At 43.5% G+C, this 25,031-nt stretch overlaps 1 protein-coding gene across 1 annotated transcript; it reads right to left on the reverse strand.

The window, feature by feature from the left end:
- Nucleotides 1-24,595, reverse strand: CFAP52 (cilia and flagella associated protein 52). Its single transcript, XM_043436899.1, has 14 exons — nt 24,517-24,595; nt 22,484-22,683; nt 21,960-22,096; nt 18,343-18,471; nt 17,426-17,525; nt 16,441-16,557; nt 14,341-14,441; nt 13,653-13,823; nt 10,599-10,747; nt 8,689-8,834; nt 5,982-6,133; nt 5,251-5,353; nt 1,446-1,557; nt 1-364 (listed from the first exon to the last, which is right to left on the reverse strand). Exons 1-14 carry the CDS (start codon nt 24,593-24,595, stop codon nt 189-191), a joined length of 1,872 nt encoding a protein of 623 aa, XP_043292834.1. The 3' UTR covers nt 1-188.
- Nucleotides 24,596-25,031: the final 436 nt, after the last annotated feature.

Consider the following 25,031-nt stretch of genomic DNA (forward strand, 5'->3'; position numbering starts at 1 on the left):
ATCTCAATTTTAATATACAATTCAAGAATGTGCAATGCATCCTATAAAGAAAAGGAGAAACATGTAGATAAAATACTTTGGTCAAAGAACAAAAACACAGATGTGAGAAAGCAAGATTAATCTAGGAGTCTCAGGCTTCTTCAACAAGATGGTAATCGATGCTGTGAATCCAGGAGATCTCTGCTGCTTCATGAGGGAAATGGGTATTTCCACCTCAAAATGGCCCCGTCGGCACTCACGCTAACGATATACTGATTTCCTGGACTTATCCGGATGCGGGTGATGTTGCCACTGTGTCCCACCCCAACATGGGTCACTTCACCCTCATTGTAATCCCAAACCTTGACCAGATGGTCATTTCCACCTGAAAAAGACAAACATTTATATGGCATGGCTGCAACAGGAGAGAGAGAAAATAGTCCTGACTTAAAAAAACAATCATTTTCAATCATTCCCCATGTGATGATTTAAAGGAAGAAAAACCTATCTTTATAAACACTCTTCCTTGACTGGGAAAAATTCTAGATCTGTTGCAGTAAATTTAAGGGAAAAAAAAGTAAAGATATTACCCTTGACCCCACCATCCAGAGATAACAATTAGTAACTTCTTGGTTTAGTTCCTTCTCGTCTTTTCTCAATAAGTTACACAGATACACAGCTGAATATGTGATTGGGGTCACACTGTGTCTAATTTTATATCCTGCTTTACCTAAATGTATTTGTGAAACTTTCATTGATTTAGAACATTAATTGGTTACTGTCTTGAAGACTCAAAGAGGCTGCAAGAAATAAGACTGATGCTGTTGCCATGGGCATATTGTGTGGCAAACGCCCCCTGGACATGCTGATTGAAAAGCCTGGCATTGAAGACTTCAGTAGGAAATAGCACAGCAAGGCAGCTAGATAGCCCAGTCTATGTAAAGGCCTATTTCCATCTTTTTTTAAATTGAAGTAGGGCTTCCCAGGTAGCGCTAGTGGTAAAGAACCCGCCTGCCAATGCAGGAGACCTAAGAGACTAAGGGTTTGATCCCTGGGTTGGGAAGATTCCCTGGAGGAGGGAATGGCAACCCACTCCAGTATTCTTTTCTGGAGAATCCTATGGACAGAGGAGCCTGGCAGGCTACGGTCCATGGGGTTGCAAAGAGTCGGACATGACTGAAGTGACTTAGCATATGTTGTTGCTGCCCATCACAAAGAAAAAGCAAACAGTGGAAGCTTAGTTTTTATTTGTGCCCCTCAAGCTCATGGGCACATGTGTCTTCTCGTTGCAATGTGACTTCTGAATTTTTCTTTCCCAACCACACGGGCTGCAGTGTGGCCTGAATCTAACCACGTTGCCCCTTAGACCCTTCTGGGGTCACTTCCAGTTGCCCCCCAGCCAGGGAGTTCCAGGTTTACATTTAAATAAGCTAAGCCTGGCTTTCTTCTCTGATCCCAGGACTGACCTGTGACAAAGTGCACCCCTTCCACTGTGATATCCATGCCGTTGACAGCCCCGGACAAGGAACCGTCCAACTCTCTGATGACTGAGCCGTCGAACACTTCCCAGTAAGCAATCTGGAATTGGAGCACGAAGCATGGGGCAGGATTCAGCTCAGTGGAATCATCCAAGCACACGCCAACAAAAGAAGGTTCTACTTTATATAGCAGGCAGCAGAAATATACCCAGGGATGATGTATCGGCTGACATTATAAATAGGCTAAGGCAGGGGGTGGAGAAATCATTTTAATATTTTTAGGAGTGGCTTTTACATTTGCATTCTATTTAAAGAGATGTTGATATGCTGGTAAACCGGATTGAGACAGAGAGTGCTTTTTGGTTAGAAGGAGCAGATTGAGCCTGGAGGAAGCTGTAACGGGAAGAAGCCGGCCAGTGCATCCACTTTCCCAATTCTGCACTTACAGGGGGAGAGCAAAGCTTTCTTTAGGCTTGGCAGGAGGGGAAATGAAATTTCTTTAGGGCCTTCAGCTTGGAGAATGAGCAGTTCTGCAAAATTCTGGAGACGGGGCCTTACAAAGTCAGCTCCCACTGTGGCTGGCCCTCCTTCTTCCTCACCCCACACTTATCCCCACCTTCTCTTCAGACTCAAAGCAACAGAAGACTTTGCAAGGACGGGTTTAAACAGAAACTGATTATATTACCCACCCCCCCTCCACCGCCACCTTCCTGGGCCATGAAACTAGGTTAGGGGTGAAAAGGAGACAGGAGCTCAAAGAGGGATGGCTTTTCTCTGAATATACTGCTTTTATACTTTTTTGAACTTTGAACCTTGTCAATGTACAACCTGTTCAAAAATAAAATTTCTTGCTAAACAAAAGAGCCCTTGACTGGAAATTGGGAGTGGGAACTTAGATATGTATTATATCCGAAACTTTCTTTGTCTTTCGTGTTGATGGAAACTTGCTATATTTCAGTCATGAACACCAGGAATCTATGTCCCTCTGAATTTAGCTAGAAATTGTGTATGCTATTTTAAACTTTTTTCTTTTCTTTTTTTGTAATTTCTATTGATGCTGGATCACTTTAACAATAAATTTCTGTTTTCAGACTAAAAGCATAAAGAAGTGTAAAAGCATGCTGAGGGGACTTCCCCGGTAGTCAGTCCAGTGGTTAAGACTCTGTGCTTCCACTGCAGGGGGCACAGGTTCAATCCCTGGTTGGAGAACTAAGATCCCACATGCCACATAGTGAGAACAAAAAAGCAAGGGGGCGAGGGGGAGGCATGCCAAAAATCTTTGTTTCTCAGGAATCACATCTATGTAAGTCCTTGGTGCTTGACTACCAGTTTCCTTGACCAAGGAAGTCAAAGTGATCTTCAGCTGGGCTTTCCTGAGGGTCCTCTGCCAGAAGTGGTCTTCCCTGAGATCAAAGTATGGCTACGTCCCCCTAGCACTGAGGCCTCAGCTCCAGTGTCACCGCCTTAAGGAGGCCTCGCTGACCAGCCTCCCTAAAGCAGTTTCCTTCTCTCAGCCAGCATCCTATAACTGGATCTATGTATTTTCAGCTCGTTCACCATCTTGTATCATCTTGTTCACTTATTACTCATTGCTCATTCATGGACTCTGTCACATGTGTACTGTTCAAGTCCATCCCCTCCCACCCAAAATTAATACAGAAAGTAAGTTACCTCCATGACAGCAGGAGTACTGTCATGTCCCCAGGGCTTAGTTTGACAGATTTGTGATTTATGGCCAAAATTCAAGTAAGAGGGAAATGGACTGTTTCAAGTCTCATAAGCTGAAACCTAGAATACAGCAGATATCACCCTAATTTAGAAATGATACGAACCGTATAGCAGAGCATTTATAATGACACTGTGATTAGCTCCTTAATATCCATTCATCCTAGTTCCCAGAGGAAGTCCACTTAGACCACAAGTCAAGCATGGGTTAGGGGATGGGCAGGTGGGGGCCAATTGGGACAGATGAGACACAAAGAAACTACATAGAGTCTGGAAAGAAGCCAGCTCTCCATGCCTCCCCAGAACACCCTGTCTGATTGGTTCAGGCAGCATTCCTTGGGTTTTTATGACAAAGTTGTTGAATCCTGCCCCCGGATCGCAGATGCAAGGCCTTGTACCAAGGCCATGGAAGTACAGCCCAGAACCAAGGACACCTCTGAAGTTGAGCCCCTTTATAACCATTGCCAAAAGCCCCTGATTATCACTAACAAGCTTCTTGACTCCCGATTAGACAAAGATGCCCACTCCAGTAAACACCCTATAGTGCCCCAACCAACCACCTGACGCTAGCTTTCCCCCAAGAATTTTATTTGTCTTGAGGCTATAAAAATTGGCTATTAACTCATGAAAACTGTTGACTCTCCTGGGCCTGTTGTGAGGTTGGCCTGCTGCACTCACAGTGCCCACCGTATCTGTGCTTTGTTCTTGATAAACTCACTCCCTTCTGAAATGCTCTATGTCTGGAAATTCTTTTCCAACCCGTGCTAGGACTGCCTCAATGAAAGGGTCTTCAGGCTATAGTTCCCACTCACCTGGGAAGCTTAAAGAGGAAAAATCCCCACTCCTGGATTCAAATTTATGGGCATGGGGGTGGGGAGGGCAAGTCCCTTTAGAACTTTTCCCATGCTATTTTTATACTTTTCACTCCATTATCTCAGCCTGCAGCTGACCAAACAACAAATAGGCAACCTCTTCTTCAATTATCTCAAAGGCATCTCAAAGACTAAATTAGGGGGATCCAAACCCAATTCCTGGATTGGCAGGGAATGAGGCCAAGATCTGACTGATCTGATGTGGCTGGCAGGATGGGAGACCACCCCCCACCCCCAGCCCCAGCTTCCTTGTCCCTCTCTCCTGAAGCCTCTTGCTCACTCTGAGGGGGAAATGTTCCCCCCAAAAGAAGGGCCAATTTCCACCCAAGGACATGGACCCCCCCAGCTAAATAGATTTTTAAACATATTGATGAAGTAGGGTGATGAGGGCTTCCCAGGTAGCTCAGTGGATAAAGAATCTGCCTTCAATGCAGGAGACACGGGTTCGAGCCCTGGATCAGGAAGATGCCCTGGAGGAGGAAATGGCCACCCACTCCAGTATGCTTGCCTGGAGAATCCCATGGACAGAGGAGCCTGGTGGGCTACAGTCCATGGGGTCGCACAGAGTCCGACACAACTGAGTGCTCACTCACAGCAGGAAGCGTTGAGAGAGGAGCTCCATTGTCATTCAATTTGAATTTAATCACATGGCAACTGCTTTGGACATGGCACTTCTGTTCCAGCCCTAAAACTTTCCTCATAATCAAAACCAGTACTTACTGAGTGCCTGGTCTGTGCCAGCCCCCACTCTCAGCTTTTAGCATTGTGGCTCAGCTGGTAAAGAATCTGCCTGCGATGCAGGAGACCTGGATTCAATCCCTGGGTTGGGAAGATCCCCTGGAGAAAGGAAAGGCTACCCACTCCACATTCTGGCCTGGAGAATTCCATGGACTGTATAGTCCATGGGGTCACAAAGAGTCGGACACGACTGAGCAACTTTCACTTTCTCACTACATGAAAACAAGCTTGATTAAAGTCAAGCGTGGCTGTAATCCATGAGGTCAGCAGTGTCATCACGCCCATTTTGCAGACAATGAAGCAAAGGCACCCAAGAAAGTGACGCAGCGTTTCCAAAGTGACTCAGAGGATCACCGGCACTCCCATCCTCCAAATTGGCGTGGCGTGGCTCCAGAGCCTCACCCGTGGCCTCGAGGCACCAGGCTCTTCTCTTGTACCAGAAGGGTCCCAACCCTCACCTTTCTGTCTGTGCCGCTGGTGATGATCTGGAACTCCTCCGGGTGGTAACAGACACACTGGAATAAGGTGTTAGCCAGGATCATCTGATTCCTCCTAAGACGCCTGAAAAACAGATCCGAAAGCTGTGAAATCATTTTTCTCTTCCTGAGAAATCTTATTTACCAGTAGAGTGTGGCCTGTGACATGGCCACCCAGCCATCTGGTCTATGGAAGGAGAATCAATATATACACATTTCTTAGGGAGTTGCATTATTGTTACTTAGTTGCTAAGTCATGTCCAACTCCTTGCAACCCTGTGGACCACAGTCCACCAGGCTCCTCTATTCATGGGATTCTCCAGGCAAGAATACTGAAGTGGTTGCCATTTCCTTCTCTGGGAGATCTTCCTGACCCAGGGATCGAACCAGTGTTTCCTGCTTGGAAGGCAGATCCTTTACCACTGAGCCAGGGAGCTGCATTAGTGTAAGTTAAACCATGTTTTGCTTTGTGTGTCTAGAGAGCTACTTCCCTATCCATCCAGAAACTTCTAAGGTCCAGCTCTTCCTGGAAGCTGTGCCCTTTCCACCGGTATCTGTGAACCCTCAACCGTCATGGAGATGAATGGCTTCTGAGGTGCATCCCTCTCCTGTTGCCCAGGGTCAGGTTTCTGCCCTTTGTTTGAGTCTTCCCTTGAGTTCAATAGCTGGGACTGCATTCTGCATCCATGGTCCTCCCCATCACTGGTACCTACACGAGGTCCCAGATGATGCAGGTGCCGTCCGTGCTGGCTGTGACGCACTCCTCGTTGCTCTTCTTCACCCGGATGCAGGACACAGAGGACTTGTGCTCTTTCAGTGCCTCCTCTAGCTTCTGGGTCTGGTGGCCTATATGCCACACCCTCACCTGGAAGCCATAAAGCACAGGCTCTCAGTTCCAACTTGGGACTTTCTGATGAAAAACAGATCTCAAGAGTGTTCTCACCTCCTGGGCCTGATTTGTTTTTCTAATTCCCTGTTCTCATCTTGGTTGAGTGGGGTGGGGATATCAAGTTGCAGGATGGGAATATTCTTCCATGGAGCCAGGAAGACGCCTACCAGGAGCCTACATCCATTTTTACTTTTAGGGCTGAGAAATTTACCAGGACCTCGCTGCTAAAACCAGTGATGCAAGGGCTGCTGCTGAACCGAGTGAAATAATAATGTCTGCTTGTTTCTGCTGAGCACTGCTATCAAATTTCTGGTGCCATCAGGGAATCTCTTAGGTACCCAGAGCCACATTTAAACTTTCACATAAGCTGCTCAGTTTCAATCATTTAAAATCAGTGGTTCTCAACCCCATCGAAGTCAATACCCACTTTCAATAACAAATATTGTCTGATACCCCTCTGTCAACTTGAAATGAAATGCAGAGGTGATACAACTACCTACACCCAAAATTTCACAACTGATGCCCTAACTGTAATAATTTTAAAAAAAAGGGTAAGTAAAAATGAAAGCTATTTGGTTATAACAGTGGGTCCTGTAATGGATAAACATGCTGTCACAGCTAGACCAGAAAACATTATCATGTAGCCAGATGCTCATAGTCAGATGCTTCCTATAATGAATGTGTAGGACTTGGGAAAAACAAGGAAAGCAGAAATCATTTTGTGTAACTGATACAAGACAATGAAAGAGCCGTAGTCTAGCTGAACACTAAACAGAAAACTAGGGTCTTCACAACTCAGGTAATGGCCATTTACCAATGAAAATGGAAGTAAAATACTCAAGTGTATCTTAGCAACCACTGCATTCAGACCGGTGCACACCTGTGGACCAGCAGCCTTGGCCTCCCATACCTAAAAAGACCTTAAAAACTATGTCTCTTGGAAGGAAGGGTCTTTAGTAGCCATGGGATATGGGAGGGGGGACTGTGGAAAGATTGCTAACCAGGGTCGGGGGCAACCAATTTATAATGTGTAAGTTCCTCCAGTAGCCCTCCTCAGCCAGGCGGGTGCATGTGCGTGCTCAGTCATGTCTGACTCTGCCACCCCATGGACTGCAGCCCACTGGGCTCCTCTGTCCATGGGATTCTCCAGGCAAGAATACTGGAGTGGCCTGCCGTTCCTTCTCCAGGGGGATCTTCCCAACCCAGGAATCGAACCCATGTCTCCTGCATTGGCAGGCGGATTCTTTACCACTGAGCCACCTGGGAAGCCCTCCTCAGCAAGGCAGATGCCCCCCAAAGGCTGAGGGAGCAAGCAAGGATGCGTGTGTGTTAGCAACAGCTAGGCTGTAGGAATGATGGAAGGGAATGGAGCCGCAAGGTTCCAGAGAGGAGGGAGATGGCCCAGGGCTGGGTGGGTCTGTGGAGCATCTGCAGGGTCTTGTCCAGATGAAGACGTGCTCTGACCATGAAAGTCACACCAGGCTCTGAAGACATAGTGCAAAATAAAGGGTGTAAAGTATCTCATTAATATCAGAATTGCTATCTTCACGTTACACTTTACTTTTACAGGACACTGAAACACAGAGAGGTTAAAGCACACAGCCCAGGTCACACAGTTTGGAAGTGGTGGGAGTGAAATTTGAGACCAGGCAGTGTGACTCCAGAACTCAAACACTCAGACACTAACTGGTTTGGTCTGATCTCTGCCAGGGGCTATGTGAAGATGCTGTCTCTTTCTTCTCCCTAGGTTATTCCTATGATAGCATGGAGAAAGGAAAGGAAAATGAAATGTCCTATGTTGAGAGAAGGAAGGCTTTGGGATGGAAAAATAAATCTGGGGAGTAGGGGGAAGGGAGACACTGAGATGTATGAAAAGATATTTTAGGCTCCTTGAAATGATGCAAGAAAATGATTGAGTGTAATAATTTTAAAATGACGGTCAAAGTGTATGGGTAGATTAAAGAATTGAGTCCAAAAATGGCATTTCCTTTAAAAGACAAGATAAAGACAATTTATATAACTATGGTTTTTGAAGGAAAAAAAAGGTATTCTAAACCTCTGGCAAAACACCAACTTGGATCCCTAGCTCGATTCCATATAGAATGCTTTCATGTCTGTATCCTAAATGTCCTTTCTGGGAACAAATATATTGAAATGTGTATTTATATTATTAGAACTTTAATGTATGATGGATTTCAGAGTTTCATCAAAATCTTAATTTGGTCTTGCCTGACTCCTAGTACAGATGAAAAAAATCAAATTAGTGGCCTGTTATGGGGCAGTTGAAAGATTGAAGGCAGAAGGAGAAGAGGGCTACAGAGGATGATATGATTGGATAGCATCTCCAATTCAATGGACATGAACTTGGGCAAACTCCAGGAGATGGTGAGGGACGGGGAAACCTGGCGTGCTGCAGTCCATGGGGTCACGAAGAGTCAGACACAACTTGCTGACTGAACAACAATAACAAATGGGGCATTTGCTCTAAATATGCGGCTATTTTTAAAAGATTCTGCCCTGGAGAACAGTACCTCCCCTTCTCCTCCACCGCTGATGATCCTTTTACAGTCGCTGGTGGTGGCGATGGCGGTCACGCCAATCCTGTGGGCATTGTTAATAACGTACATCAGTCGGCCTGTCTCCGGGGCGAAGGCTCGGATTCTACCATCATCCCACGCTGGCATGAAAGGGAAAGAGAGGGCAGGCAGGATGAGCATACTCTAAATCCTAAACGAGAGACAGGATGTGAGGGGACAGTGGTGGTGATAGAGGGAAGAGGCCAGTCCCCCGCCCACTGCCAGGAATCACAGCCCCCTTTTCCTTGATTCCCCAAACTGGTCACACCTCCCAAAGGAGATGAACAGCTCGCCTTAGTTAAGCCTGCCTCCAGGTGCACCCCACCCCAGGAGACACAGGTGGGGAGGCCAACCCCCACCTCTCCCATGAGCTGTAAAACTCGCACATTCAGCTAGATGGTTGATATTGCAACTGGGATGTCAACCAGAGATCAGAAGTCAGCTTCCAGAAGAGTTCTGTTTAAAAGCATGTCAGCCCTAGGGACTTCCCTAGCCATCTAGTGGTTAAGACTTCACCTCCTAATGCAGGGGTTGCAGGTTCAATCCCTCATTAGGGAGCTAACATCAAGATGCCACATGCCTCCTGGCCAAAAACCAAAACATAAAACAAAGCAATATTGTAACAAATTCAATAAAGACTTTAAAATGGTCCACATTAAAAAAAAAAATTCTTAAAAGAAAAAGGAAAAAACCTTTGAGTACTAGAAATGGCATAGTCTTACAAATTAAAGATTTTCCTGGCTTCTGTGTTGAGAGCAGATCACAGAAGAAGGGTGACAGGTGAGGGTAGGAGCAGGGAGTCCTGATAGGAAGCTACTAGAATAATCTAGGAGAGAGATGGTGGTAGCGACCGAGATGTGGGTGGAGATGATAAGATGCATGGAATCTTGGATATACTCTGAAGAGGGAGCCATTGGAGCAGGAGAAATGGGGTTTTGGTATAAGACGAAAAGAGAAGTGGTGATGATGCCAAGATTTTTGACCCCAGGATTTGTTAGCTCTAAGTGTAATGCAAGCCAAGAGCTACTGGGGACCACTATGTGGAGAAGACATGCCCCAAGGTAGAAGCAGCACAAGGAGACAAAGCCAAGAAGAGAGGGCAGTGAGATGGGTCCTGATATCACCATTTCATATTATTATTATGATTGTTTTGGCTGCATCCAGGCACACACAATCTTAGTTCCCTGACTAGGGATCAAACCAGTGCCTCCTGCAGTGGAAGTATATAGTCCTAACGGCTGAACTTCCAGGGAATTCCCCTGATATCACCATTTTAACACCTGCCCCTAAAGACTCACTTGACTTTTCATTGATGTGAACCAGTAATTCACTTTTGACCGCTGGGGAAATTTATACATGGATTGAACATAGACAATATTAAGAAATTATTATTTTATAGGAAAATATCTTCAGAGATGCATACTTAAGTCTTCAGAAATAGAATATCATGGTGTCTGTAATTCATGTTAAAATATTTTGGCACGACATAATCAATTGAATTAAAAATAAATTCCCTTGGAGCTATAACTTAAAGTCAGGTTTTTAATCTCTCGAGCAACAAAAAGAGTTCTCACACAAGAACCCTGGACTCGCTAAGGCCTCAAATCCACCCTGTGAAGTAAATTTTCCTGGCCAGAAAGAAAGCGACATGCTATATGCAGCAACGCGCGGGAAGAGAAATTGCTGCTTGGTAATTTCTAGCTCAGAAAGAATCCTAGCTGGAAGGGAATTGCAAAGACAGGCTAGATGAGAAGCAAGCAGGAGGCGATGCCAGGTCATCCACACACGGAGCCTGGTAGGAAAAGACCGACAAGAACCAAAGCCACAGCCGGAACCGGAAGTCAAGCCTGGCATGCCGACCTTACCGGAAATGATGCTTTTGCCGTCCCGCATGAAATCGATGCCATGGCAGGTCATGTTGGGCACGGTGATCCGCAGCAGCTCCCTGTTGGTCAGCGTGTGCCACACTCGAATGTCCTTCTTGGCACAGGTGGCGAAGAGCTCGGCGGTGCCGCTGCAGAGAAGGCACCAGGAGGGTGAGACATGCAGCTGCGCAAGACTTGCACAGTGTTTCTCAGATGCAGGTTTGACGCTAAAATGGGCTTGTTGAGGATGTAGGGAAGGATGCTTTTTGAAAGTGTGAATCGCACAGTTGTGTCTGACTCTTTGCGACCCCATGGACCCCATGGATAACCCCTATGGGATTATCCAGGCAAGAATACTGGAGTGGGTTGCCATTTCCTTCTCCAGGGGATCTTCCCAATCCAGGGATTGAAGCCGGGTCTCCCACACTGCAGGCAGATTCTTTACCATCTGAGCCACCAGGGAAGCCACCAGGATGCTTTTAGATACCTATTGACTCAGGCTTAATGGCTTTACAGATTCCTTGTGCAGAATGGTATTTGATGGGGAGTTCCCTGGTGGCCCAGTTATTAGGACTGGGGGCTTTCACTGCTGGGGGCCCAGGTTCAATCCCTGGCTGGGGAACTAAGATCCCACAAGGCGCACTGCTTGGCCAAAATTAGTAAATAAAATACCACATTTTGGAGCGGTGAAATCGTCACACAAACCTTCCCACAGATAACAATTATAAAACCCAGATAAAATGAACACAATAACAAGACTGCCAAATCCCGAAGACACTGAGAATATTTTAAAATAGATAGAAATCAACAAGAGCTTGCTCTTGCGAAAGTGTAACTGCGGGACTTCCCTGGTGGTTCAGTGGCTAAGACCACACTCCCGATGCAGAGGGCCTGGGTTCAGTCCCTGGCCAGGGAACTGGATCCCACATGCCACAACTTAAAAAGAGAAAAATCCTGAATGAAGCAACAAAGATCAACTAAGACCTGGCACAGCCAAATAAATAAATAAATACCTTTTTTTAAGTGCAACTAGAAAGGGTTAAGAGTCATTACTGTGTGATTTTCTAACCAGAGATGCCCCAAACTCCCTAGGTATGGTGACCACAGAAAAAAAGTAGCAGAAAAACCACAGCCTCACTGACTAAAGGTGCCAGCCATCAGAGTAAGGGGCTGGAAAATTCATCTGGAATTTAAAGGGAAAATCCTGGCAGCAAGAGAATCATAAGAGGAAGACCTAAATTCTGATTATTAAAAACTGCCCCAATTCCTGTGTGCCAGCTGAATTCTACACATGGGGGGTGCAGGGAACCTTGAGAGGAAAAACAAACAAAAAACAAACAAACAAAAAACAGGAGGCAGAGACCAGAGAGGACACTACTTTTCTTTTTAAAATTCTATTTTTTTTCTTTCTTTTAAAAAAATTTTAAGATTCTGTTTTTGAGGTCAGCACTATGTTATGGATTCAATCTGAGAGCTTTCTTTTTTTTCTTTTTTTTTTTTTTACCCTTTAACTGACTACATTCACCAACTGTGCTCAGTTTGGGTGGCTGAAAGCTGAACCTTAGAGGCTAAAGTGACTGCTAGGATGTTTCTTCAGGGATATAAAGTTCTAAAATTAGATTGATGATAATGGTTTGCAAAACTCTAAATGCCCAAGAAAGCCATTGATTGTATTGTGGGTGAATTTTATGATATGTAATTATTATTTCAATAGAGGCTGTTAAAAGAAAGGGGTACGAAACCTTGAATAGATTAACACTGCATAAGAAATGAAAAGACATTTAAAACGAGTTACAAAAAGCACCAGGACCCAAATATTTTACAGATTGATTCTTACCAGCCAGAAAAAAGTGAGAAATAATGACCACAAAAAGAAATGACCAATTTTTTCAAATAAAAAATTGCCGATGGGAGACACCAGCCACTTTTTCACTATTGAATAGGAAGGCGACCCTAGTCCAAGGCAGAAACCAAACTAACATTCGTAACCTCAAGGACCAAGTTTTCAAAGAGCCTTGCTGCCTATAAAATGACCTTGAGTTTTGTAAATTCAAATGAATTACTGAAGAAGTTCAGAGCAAAAACTGTGACCAACTTTATGGGACAAATCTCACCAAAGACAAATAGGCTTCATAATCAAATAATGACAAACTCTGATGACAGCTCTGTTTGACATTAAAACTGCTCATGGTTATATGTTTCACTGTTTTGTGAGGGATTTACCGATATATATAGCAACTAGATTCAGAAGAACTCTTAATCTTATGGCCACTGCCATCAGGCAAGCCAGATCTGGAAGACACAAGAGGTGCAAACAAATGACTTGAAAGATGTTTGAAAAAAGGCACTACTAAGTCTTGCTCCAGACAGCAGTGGAAAAACAGAAAAGTTTTTAATCTGTTCACCCTTTCCATAATGAATTTACTAGAAAAGCCAACATTCTAAAGAGGTCCAAATTTGAATTATAAAATGAATGTAGCTGCTTGATAAAGGGCAAAGAAAATCTATTAACATAATTCACTACAGTAGAAAAATTTATGGAGAAAAAGTAATAATTTATTATTGTAGGTAGTTAGAATAGAAAAAAGGAGTCAAAAATGGTGGTGGCTAAAAGACAAAGAAAGGAAAAAGCCCTCGAAAATGGAACAAAAGAATATCCATGGACTGGAGTGAGACCGTCAGATGAAACAAACACACCCCCTTCTTGGCTAGCCCAACTGCATAGAGCAGCTCAGCAGGGAGGAGACAAATAAATAAACGGAGGAATAAAGCCAAGAAGGATTGAGGCCTCTCCTTTGGGTTCGGCCCACCCTCATGCCTTGAAGATGTACTATCCTTTGCTTCCTGAATAAAACTCTTTTGAGTTGTAACCAAGCTGTAACACTGGTTTGCTGTTTCAAGTCTTTGCTGTGGCGAGACAGAACTGAGTAAATTACATTATGATTTATCATGATTGATTATGTTAGTAGATGAAAATGTGTTAATAAAATTAAATTTCCTTGCACATGGCATCAAATCTCTACACTCTTATCACTTTTATGCTCTTCTACTTACAATGGGAAGACAATGTCCTCAACAGATTCAAAGTGACAAGTTGTGATGAGAGTCTCTTTGAAATTAGTGAAGTTGACACGATAAATGTGTGATTCTTCTGTTCCTACAAAGAACTGGTGTCCTTCCCCTCGAAGTGTGATAGAGGTGACCCCACCTTGTAACTGGATTTTCCTTTAAGGAGAAGCAAAAGGTGAAGATTTACTCAATTGATGAGCATTTATTAACTGTCTGAGGTGTTATAGAGGATATATATCAGGCATAAGAACCTGAGTCCTGCCTTCAAGGAGGTTACACAGTTGGAAAGGCAGGAGTTAACAATATCAAGTGCCCATGCTCAGCAAAGGGGGAAGCCCACGTGGGTTATGATAATCAAGGAAGTTTACAGTGAGATGTCCCCCTAAATGGGTGGTGGAACACAAGTAGGATTTAGATTCAGGGAACATTCCAGGCAAATAAATGGGTACAATGACCATGGCCAATAAACACTTCATTCACTCCATGTCTAACAAGTAGAATCTTTTCATTGGCAAAAACCACCATCTATTGTGTTTCCAACTACTCATTTTAACAGCAAGATGAGATTTATTTTAAACCAAATATCACCTTGTCCACATCACTTAATTGCCGACTTTAAGCAAACCTGTCTCTAGAGGGTCTCTCCTCATCCAAACCCTGTGGGGTAACTTACTTGATGGGTTTGTAGCTGGGGCTTTTACAGAAGACCAGCAATCCATCTCCAGAGCCCACCAACAAACCCCCCATCTGCAGGCAACTGATAGCTGATACTCCCTAGGGAGAGAGAAAGCATCAAGGGAAAAAAGACCAAATGGTTTAATCATTAGGAATATATGCATCTCTATTTTTGCTTTGCAAATAAGATCATCTGTCCCATTTTTCTAGATTCCACATATATATATATTAATATACAATTTTTGTTTTTCTGACTTAACTTTACTCTGTATGACACATATACACTATTGATACTATGTATAAAATAGATAACTAATGAAAACCTACGGCATAGAGCTCAGGGAACTCAGTGCTCTGTGCTGACCCAAATAGGAAGGAAATTCAAAAGAGAGGGGATATATGTATATGTACGTGTGCATGCATGCTCAGTTGTGTCTGACTCTTTGTGGACCCATAGAGTGCAACCCACCAGATTCCTCTGTCCATGGAATTTTCCAGGCAAGGAATACTGGAGGGGGTTGCCATTTCCTCTTCTAGAGGAATCTTCCTGACCCATGGATGGAACCCATGTCTCCTACTTGGCAAGCAGATTTTTTTACCGCTGAGCAACAAAGGAAGCCCTCTTGCTCTATATATTGTAAGTTAATTATGTTGGTTTGTCCATAAAATTCATTTGGTGTTTTCTGTGAGATGTATGGAAAACCCAAATGAACTTTTTGGCCAACTGAATACTTCAATAAAAAACAAAAATCTAAATTTAAAAAGTTGGCTGTATGGTTAGAAAGATAAAGAATTATTTGATATTCAAACCAACTGTCTTGATATTCAAACCAAATACCTCCAATCCCTTTGCCCTAAAAGAATTACATCTTTCCACTTGTGTAACAGGCATCTTGGAAACATTGCTTTATTGAATTTACTTTTACACCTGAATTAAGCACTAAAGCATCCATGGGAGAAACTTAAGTGTCACAGGTTTGAAGAACACTGAGACAGTCAGCATCATTTCTGAAGAGGCACCGACATTCCAAGTACTCAGCAAAAATATCCAAATCAGAATTTTCACCAACTGTTTCATGGAGCCCTTCATAGGTGTCCAGGAGTCAGAATTGGCAAGACTCTCAACCTTGCCCTCCTTTAGCCTGATCTGATTTGGTTTCAACTGCTAAATATATTGGAATCCCTCTCCTAAAAATCATTTGAAAAACATTGATTTGGCCTGTGCCTATGACCAGACTCTGCTTTTGTTAGACTCTTCTTTACCTATACTGTAGCTTTCTCCCATTCTTACCCATCTCCTTAAAAGCTTGAATAATAAGTGGTTATGTGACTAAGAAAACTCTAACACCTTCCCAGGAACATGGTGCAATACTTCAAAGCTTCTTGGGGCCATCAGCTAAGTGGAAAATTATCTAAGCTTGAACCATCTGTTCCATTATCAGACATGAGATAGACAGGTGCAGAACCTGGAAGAAGCTTTCAAATCCAAAGTTTAGTAGAAACAGTTCTTGTAACTTTCTGGGGGCACTGGAAATAATAGCACTTATTCTGTCCAATTACCCTCTGATTGTAGGCTTTTTATTTTGGTTTAGAGATCAAAGTCTCTTACTGGACTTTTAACCTGAATTATTAGGAATTCTGCAAATATAAACAATGAACAATTTCTACATCTTGCTCATGACTTAAAATGTCAGCTGAGGCTAAAGTTTAAGATCTAGTTATTAGATTAGAAAGAAATGACAGATAATCTTGTAAATCAAAGAGCACATGTCATTTACACATGGCAACTGGACTGCCCAAATGCTGGAATGGATGTGATTACACATCACAAAGTCACAGGCCTTGAGCTTTGAAGATGAAAAAAAAAGTGTGATTTTTGACCCCTAATTGAGGACACCTGGGGTATCCTGAATATACACCAGTGATGAGGGTTTGAGCGAACTAGTCAATGAACATTGCAAATTGCAGTGTGGCCTTGGGTGCATCATAGATGTGTTGTTTCTCCCCACAAACCCTTGATGGACGTCTGTGCTGGCAGTGGCAGGAAGAAATCACTAGAAAACAGCAGGGCAAGCAGACTTTGATGGTCTCTACTCACCAGACTGAACTTGTCCTTGGCAGGCCCTGTGTCTGCCAGCAGCTTTGTCCTGGGGTTCATTTTTAAAATATCCCCAGTAGTGGTGCCAAGGTAGAAAAAGCTATCGTCATTGGCCATCTGGGGATGAGAGAGACAAGGAAACCTGAAGACCTGGTTTGCCCAGTGATGCCCAGGTGCCCCTGATCAGGGAGGGGATGAGCCTTCTCTGAACCCTATAAAGACCTCCAAAAGTCCTCAAGGTGACTTCTATCTCCTCAGAGATAGAAGGATGGGTAAGAACACCTTCAAGGGGAGCAGAATCAGGGCCAAACTCAGAACTGTATGAAACATCATACTCCAATCAGGCGTGAATTTCACTGAAATGGACTTGTGTCTGCTATTGGCATGCACTCCCTGAGGCATCTCCGAAGAGCTCCTAGGGTGAAGGTGTGCTCCTCTAGAGAGAATATGTATTTGCTTTATCTCCTATTTCCTAAAGTCTACATTCATAAAACGAGTGGAGAATGGGGTTATATGCATGAATATCTGAATCCACATTAAAGACACATGAATAATTCCTCTTTGTGAAGGAGACTACATTTCAACAAGGAGTTTCATTGTTAGAAACTTTATTTCTTGTGCAGAAATAACATGAGTGGCAATGGGAGATGCTTTGGGCTCTGAGCACCTCCTGGCTACACTGTTTTTCCCACCAGGTGAGGCAGATTCCTAGGGTCTGATGGCAGTTCAGGTCCACTGAAACAGATTCCCCCAGAGCTGTGTCTCAGCAGCCTCTCGATCTTCCCACAGGAGCTGAAGTGAGACTCCCTCACCTATGCCTCCCCAGTCAGTGCCCCTCATGTCCAGGGCTCCCTTCCCCACCCCCAGCCCAAAGAACACGTACCTACATACATGTACACACACACACACACACACCCCTGCCTGGCTCAGTACTGTTAACAAGGACTTGCACTAACATTTACGTAAAAAACAGAGTAATTCTTACTGAGATGCTCATGACTATTCTTTTCATCTGTCCTGTTTGGCACTCGGTTGGCCAGATCTTTCTGTTTGGGAGATCCAGTTCCCATACTCGAATTGTCCCGCTAGAGAAAAGAAACAATCAACTGGAGACCCATTTAATAAATGCTTCATCTCTTCTGTTTTCTGCAGTCTCTTGAAGGAGAAGCTGAAAGGAAGAGAGCTAGGTATTTTGAGGATTTGTTATGGCCTGGTGATCTCCCCAAGGTAACAGTTGTCATTTGGATGCTGAAGTACTAGAATCTGCAGGCTTTTTCATTTGGTTTGGTATAATGAATACCTGAAATTGGAATCGTCACAGAGAATCCAGTATAGTTGGGTACCAAACCAGAAATCTTATTGAAGAGCGATAACTTTTTCTTCCTGGGTTAGGAAGACCCTCTGGAGAAGGAAATGGCAACCCACTCCAGTATCCTTGCATGGGAAATCTCATGGACAGAGGAGCCTGGTGGGCTACTGTTCATGATATTGCAAAAAGTCAGACATGACTAAGTTACCGAGTGTGCACACATGCCCTGAGTGTGAGCACAGATTGTGGGCAGTGTGTTATCAGTAACAGATAAACCAGAGGCAGAAATGGATTTAGCCAATCAGCAGAACTTCTTTCAGTAGGAAGCACAGAATGATCAAATAACTGTATTTAATAGGACTTCCAGCCAAAATAATTTTTACATGCGTGCTAAGTCGCTCCTGCATTGGCAGGTAGGTTCTTTACTGATAGCACAGCTGGGATTTTTAGTGACTCCCAAATTATGAAAATTATGATGGAATCTCTTTTTTCAGGATGAAAACCACGTTCCCCCTAATTGGAATGACTATGTTTTCTTTGTAAGCAAGTAGGGTGATTTACATGTTCTGGAAACCTTGACAGCAGACACGCACTTTCCAGCAGTGACAAACATCTCGTCCCGGCACTTGGAGAAGATGACTGTGGTGGCGTTCCCGACATTGAGGCCGGCTGCAGGGCTGCCACAGATGGCCTCTCTCTTGTCTATGCTCCAGACCACCACACTGCCCGGATGAAAGGACAAAGAGAGTCAGGGGGAGATGGACTTTCAAAATAAGAAATGGCTCTTTTAGTGGTTCTAGAAGGAAAGAAATGCAAAAGGTTACTCACAAAGGAATGAAAGAATTATATTGACCATCCCCCCCAATCCCTAGACATCTAAGTATCTTGCTAAAATAAAGAGATTTTTGAGACAGGCAGGGCATAAACGTTTACCACTCATTTATCCCTTGTAAAAAATTTCCTTGGAGAAATACTCCAGCAAAAAAAAAAAATTGTTAATTAGAAGCAATAAAAGAGAATGACATAGGCATGTTTTCAAACTTGACCATGCCATGTAGCTGATTCAGTTGGAGGACTTGCCAAAGCAGGAAGTGCTAGGACATGCCCCCAGACATTCTGATTCAGTAGGTCTGGGGTGGAGTTTGAGAATCTGCTTTGCTAAAAAGTCTCTGGTGATGCTTTGGTCTGGGGACCACACTTAGAGCAGTTCTGTTGTAGCTTAGGGCTTCCCAGGTGGCTAAGTGGTAAAGAGCAGCAAATGCAAGAAACACAGAAGACGTAGGTTCAATACCTGAGTTGGGAAGATTCCCTGGAGTAGGAAATGGCAACCCACTCCAGTATTCTGGTCTGGGATATCCATGGACAGAGGAGCCTGGCAGGCCCCAGTCCTTGGGGCTGCTAAAGAGTCGGACACGGCTGAGCACGCACACAAACATGTTGTAGCTTACCTTTGCATCTTTCTGGGTGTAATCATACAATTTAGTCCTAAATTGATAGTGCTTGGTTAATGATATCAAGAATGCAGGGGAGGGGGTATTACGTTAAACACTGGAATCATTGCAGAGATGTGGATGGACCTAAAGATTGTCACATGGAGTGAAGTGAGTCAGAAAGACACAAACAAATACTGTATAATATTGCTTATATGTGGAATCTAGAAAAACGGTAGAGACAAACTTATTTGCCAAGCAAAGCAGAAATAGAGTCGCAGATGTAGAGAACGAACTTACGGTTCCGAGCAGAGGTGAGATGGATTGGGAGACTGACATGGACATATATGCCTGTTGTTGTTCACTCTCTGTCATGTCCGATTCTTTGCAACCCCATGGGCTGCAGCTTGCCAGGCTCCTCTGTTCTCCACTATCTCCCAGAGTTTGCTCAAAGTCATGTCCACTGAGTCAGTGATGCTACCTAACTACCTCATCCTCTGCTGCCCCCTTCTCCTTTTGCCTTCAGGCTTTCTGAGCATCCGGGTCTTTTCCACATACACACTGTGCTGTCCTATGCTTAGTTGCTCAGTCTTGTCTGACTCTTTGCGACCCTGTGGACTGTAGCCCGCCAGGCTCCTCTGCCCATGGGGATTCTCCAGGCAAGAATCCTGGAGTGGGTTGCCATGCCCTCCTCCAGGGGATCCCACACTGCAGGCAGATTCTTTACTATCTATGTCACCAGGGAAGCCCATGAATACTGAAGTGGGTAGCCTATCCCTTCTCCAGGGGATCTTCCTGACCCAGGAATCAACCCGCGGCCTATATACACTACTATGTATAAAATAGGTAACTAGTGAGAATCTACTGTATCGCACAGGGAAGTCTACTCAGTGATTTTGTGGTGACCTAAATGGGAAGGAAATCCAAAAAAGAACGGGTATATATCTCCATTTAACTGACTCACTTTGCTACACAGAAAGAACTAACACAACAGGAATGGGAGGTGACTGCTAATGGGCACTGGTTTCTTTTTGAGGTTGAAAATGGTCTAAAATTGATGGTGGCAAAGGTTGCACAACACGACATGTAAACAATGTCCTTGGGGAAGTATTCTGGCAAAAATGATTCCTCAGGAGATTTCAATGTGTACCCAAGATTGAGAACAACTACCATAAGTTAAAAATAGTAATAGACTGCTGGATGCATTTCTATTGAGGAAAAAAACAGTCAAATAGGGATGGGCCAGGGACATGTGACTACTTAGCTATATACTGAGAACTATCAATATATAACTACACATGAATATAAATTTCCATTGCAATTAAGCTTTGCAGCTCAAACAAGAAAATATCTATAAAAGTGCACCGAAGTATTAAGTCCTACACAAACCTCGGGTGTTCCTTTAGCACTTACACAGGAATATGCACTGCATTGATTGTTCTTCCTAATATAATGCTTTGAAATACTTTTCGCCCAATATCATTTGTATGTACTCTCTCCCTACTAACCTTGACTGTGAGATCCTTGAGGGCAAAGATCACGCCTTAGTGAGGGAAGTTAAAAATGCCACCTCTGAAGTTACACTTCAGGGTTTGTCCGTCAGCTCTGCTACTTAGCAGCTGGTGACTCAAGTTCCTCATTTGTCATATAGCCCCAGAGCACCACCTCGTGGAGTTGCCATAAGGCTTAAATAAGATAATGCAGTTAAGATGCTCGGCACACATCTGATCTGTAGTAAGTGCTCAAAAAAAAAAAAAAAAATCAGCTATGGTTGATGATGAAAAGGATGATGTCATCTTTTCCAGCAATGATTCTCGATTTAGCTGCAAATTAGGATCACATGGGAAGTCTTTAGAACTCCTAAAACTGAGGCCAATTAATCAAAGTCTCTGAAGGTGGACCCAACCACCAGTAATTTTCTAAAGCTCACAGTTGATTTCAGTGCACTGCCAGGCTTGAGAGTCAGCATCCTATGGTATTTTCCTCACAGGCTTTTAAAATTTTTTTCTTTTGATGCTTAATATTTCAGAATATTTAATTTTCACCATTTTTCTTTGCAGTCTTTTCATAAGATGAAGTTTCATGTAAGTAGAATTCTTTATTCTGTGCTTTATCTTAATATAGGGCATATAAATTCCCCAACTCATTGGGGGACTCTTTATAAGCACTTTAAGTCTTTTTTCTCCCATTTATTTTTATTAGTTGGAGGATAATTACTTTACAATATTGTAGTGGTTTTTGCCATACATTGACATGAATCAGCCATGGATTTACATGTGTTCCCCATCCCGATTCCCCCTCCTGCCTCCCTCTCCATCCCGTCCCTCTGGGTCTTCCCAGTGCACCAGCCCTGAGCACTTGTCTGATGCATCCAACCTGGGCTGGTGATCTGTTTCACGCTTGATAGTATACTTGTTTCAATGCTACTTTAAGTCTTAAAAAATTTATAAATATTATGAATTATCAATGGCCACTAAAAGTTAACATGTGTTTTTTATAACATTTCCCCCAGTTTTTGTTTGGTTCTACATATATATGCAGGTACTTTACTTTCATAGTTACATTATTTTCTTTGTTATTTGTTTCTGTCTTTTCAGCTTAATTCGAACTCTTTCACCAAAAATTTATAATTTCCCAAATTCATATGAGCTTCATAAGCTTTTCACATCACACATGCTTAAATACAGATAGGCAAACAGAGAATGCTAGAAAGGGGACAGTTGTTAACATGTCTAGAAACACGCCTAGTAGAAAAGAAGTAAGTGTGTTTAGTTCATTACCTTCCATCGTCTGGGCCTCCTAGTGATACCAAGTATATATCATTTGGTGAAAAGGCCAGAGCTTCAATTTTGCCCTTGTGAAGTGACAGCCGAGCCATCAGCTCCCTTTTCTTATAATCCCACAAAATGATATCTGCCTGGGGGCAAGAATACACAGTCAGACCATAGACAGGCTTTGAAAGAACCAGAGGAGAGAGCTACCCCTCTGTGTGAAAAATAATCATTCATCACTTTTCTAGAAATGAGAGCACATCTTCCGAACATGACAGCAACAGAACAGAAACAGGTGTAAGTGGGGACTTTTGTTTCTAGGTATTACCAGTCACAAGCTGCTGCATTGGGTATAAAACCACCGGGTTCCTTTACTTTCAGCCTCACAGAGCGAAAATGAGTTCTAAGAGAGGTCAAGGGAAGAGGAGGAAGGGTGTAAACAGGACAGCACAGAGCTATTCTGAAGTGAGGCAGTTTTTCTTGGGAGGCACCTCTAAATCAATACACAGTGGATGATATTTTAGGGTATTCACCTTAAAGCCCATGAATGTGACTTGTCCAGATGCAATGTAAAGTCCACTCTTGGAGATGGCCACACAGGAGACGTTGTTGCCGTGACCGTGTAGGAAATTCTGTTCTTGAGTATTTATTGCCTGGATGAGGATGGTGCAACCCAGAGGGTAGACCAGATGCTCCTGGTCAGGATGGCATTTTAGACCAGTGGGGACATGCCCTAAAAGAGAGATTGAAAATAATAAAAGTCAAGGGCAGAAGTGGCTAGTTGTTTTTATTTAGACTGAGCATAAGGCTTTTAAAATAAGCCTTAGTTCAACTAAAATAAGTGTGTGCGTTTGGGGGTTGGGCAGTATTAGGCAATTTTACTCTGCTGACAAGGCTGGTATAGAATATACTCACTGCTAAGGCAAGATTTTCAGGGCATCCTAGGTAGAAAAAAGTCTGGTTATAAGGGAATATATGCAGCATGAATCCACTTTTATTAAAAAATTATATGTCAGTGTATATTTGAAAGGATCATACCAAAAGCTTAACAGAGATATCTTTGGGACAAGTAATAATGGTTGATTTTTCCTTGGGCTTCACTGTATTTTTCCACTTTTCTAAGCTCTTGTTCTTAAGTATGACTGTGGAGTTACCCCCTGTATTACTCTATATTCTCAGTGCATAGCATACTATTTGCACGTGTGCGTGTGTGCTCAGTCGTGTCCAACCTTGCGACCTCATGGACTGTAGCCTGCTAGGTTCCTCTGTCAATGGGATTATCCAGGCAAGAATATTGGAGTGAGTTGCAATTTCCTCCTCCAGGATACTTTCCCAACCCAGGATGGGACTCACATCTGGTGTCTCCTACATTGACAGGTGTGTTCTTTACCAGTGAGGCACCTGGGAAGCCCACCATACTACTTGGCATTCAGTAATTTTAGATAAATGCATATTTGACTATATGAAAGAATATAAATTGTCACAAAACCAAGAAGGCAAAAACAACTCAATTTTATTGAATTTTAAAAGGCCAAGATAATTGGAGACACTGAGATATAACTGACCATACTCTCTGAGCACTACAAAATAGTATGAATTCAGTAGCAGGGCTCTCTACTGGTCACCAGTGATCCTTTGCCTTCATAGCAGATCACTCACTTTGTTTACCAATTATCTGGTGACCAGCTCTAAAGATGGCCAGTATCTAGGATGTACTAAGTGCCCAATTTCTATCAGAGATCATTAACATAAAACAAAGAGAAGACTCAAGAGCCAAGTCCTAGAATGTGCTAAAGCTTTAGTTATTGATTGTTCTGTGTCTACATTACTACAATTTTAAAGCTTTCAGGCATCACAATGCACTTTCTTTAAAAGTTGGCTTTTTCTAAAATGCAATCCATTGCTTGTTTTCATCCTTTTCAAAACCCAAACAGCATTTCCCCCTCTTCATGTTACAGACTGGAGGTGGTCATAAGGCAGATTCAAGCAGAACAACCAGGCCCCTCTGATCAAAGCACCTCTCCTGTCCAGCTCCCCCTGGTGTCAATCTGGTCTGAAATCCTCACCTTCCTTCTGGTTAGAAGACAAATCATCCCCTAAAGTGCTTACTCAAAACACAAGTTCCCCACTCCCTCCAGCCCCTTCTCATTAGTACATCAGCTGGGATTTTAGAGGTTACTTGGTCCAAGGGACCTACAAGTATTCTGTAATCCGATACTGAGGGGCAAGCAGTTTTGCTGGCTGTGTGGGGCTTAGAGTCAGGGGAGAGCCGGCTAGTGGGAGAAGGGTTTCCGATCACACACAAAGATTTTATCCTTATGGCCTAGTGAGGGGGCATTTGGTTCCTTTCAGAGGTTTGCAAAACCCATCCCGTTCTTTAAGGCCTGGAGCGAGGACATGACTCTGAGATGTTTGGGGAGGAGAGGCTGTCTGGGTCCCCAATGCCTGACTCATGCCAGCGTCCCAGGCTGCCTTCCAGGTGCCACCTGGTGTCACTCTCCCTGGTTGCACCCCAGAGCCTCTGGGGCCCCTAAACCACCTAGCCCAGACACGCTCGAGGTCTCACCATTGAATCCGATCACGGCCTCAAGCTCCAGCTCCGCTGCCTCAGCCACCTCATCCTTGGGCGAAGTTTGGGTCTCCATTACTTGGAGACTCCGCTGACTTTCCTATCAGCCTACAGAGGCGTAGCGTCTTCTGGTCGTTATGGTAACGGACTTGCGCATGCGCGCCAGATCCACGGTCGCGCTGGAAGCCGGCCTACCGAGTCCATATCCTTTTGCCCCCGTGAAAATCAAGAGAGGGCTTTTTCTTTTTTTTTTTTTTTTAACTTTCTAGTATTTCTCTGGAAATTTAAGGGGCACGAAATGCAGACTAATTCCCTCCTCCCCCATGTAAAGAGTCTGTGGCCTTTTGGGTAACGATATAATCAAGTACTTGATGGCATTTAAAAATTAAATATAAAGGAGTACCTCTGCTGGGAAGGCTGCTATAATATATAATTGACACTTCTTTGGGTCCCTTGAAGCAGGATTAAAAAAATAATTAAACTTGAGGTATAAATTACATATCCTAAAATTT

Source organism: Cervus canadensis, chromosome 1 (assembly GCF_019320065.1).
Source record: "Cervus canadensis isolate Bull #8, Minnesota chromosome 1, ASM1932006v1, whole genome shotgun sequence".
Taxonomy (NCBI): domain Eukaryota; kingdom Metazoa; phylum Chordata; class Mammalia; order Artiodactyla; family Cervidae; genus Cervus; species Cervus canadensis.

Coding starts and splice junctions, on each gene's coding strand:
- CFAP52 (XM_043436899.1), bottom strand. CDS start 24,595: ATGGAGACCCAAACTTCGCCCAAGGATGAGGTGGCTGAGGCAGCGGAG. Junction 13,824..14,340: donor CCCAGCTACAAACCCATCAA/GTAAGTTACCCC, acceptor TTCTCCTTAAAG/GAAAATCCAGTTACAAGGTG. Junction 8,835..10,598: donor CGGCAAAAGCATCATTTCCG/GTAAGGTCGGCA, acceptor CTTTCATGCCAG/CGTGGGATGATGGTAGAATC.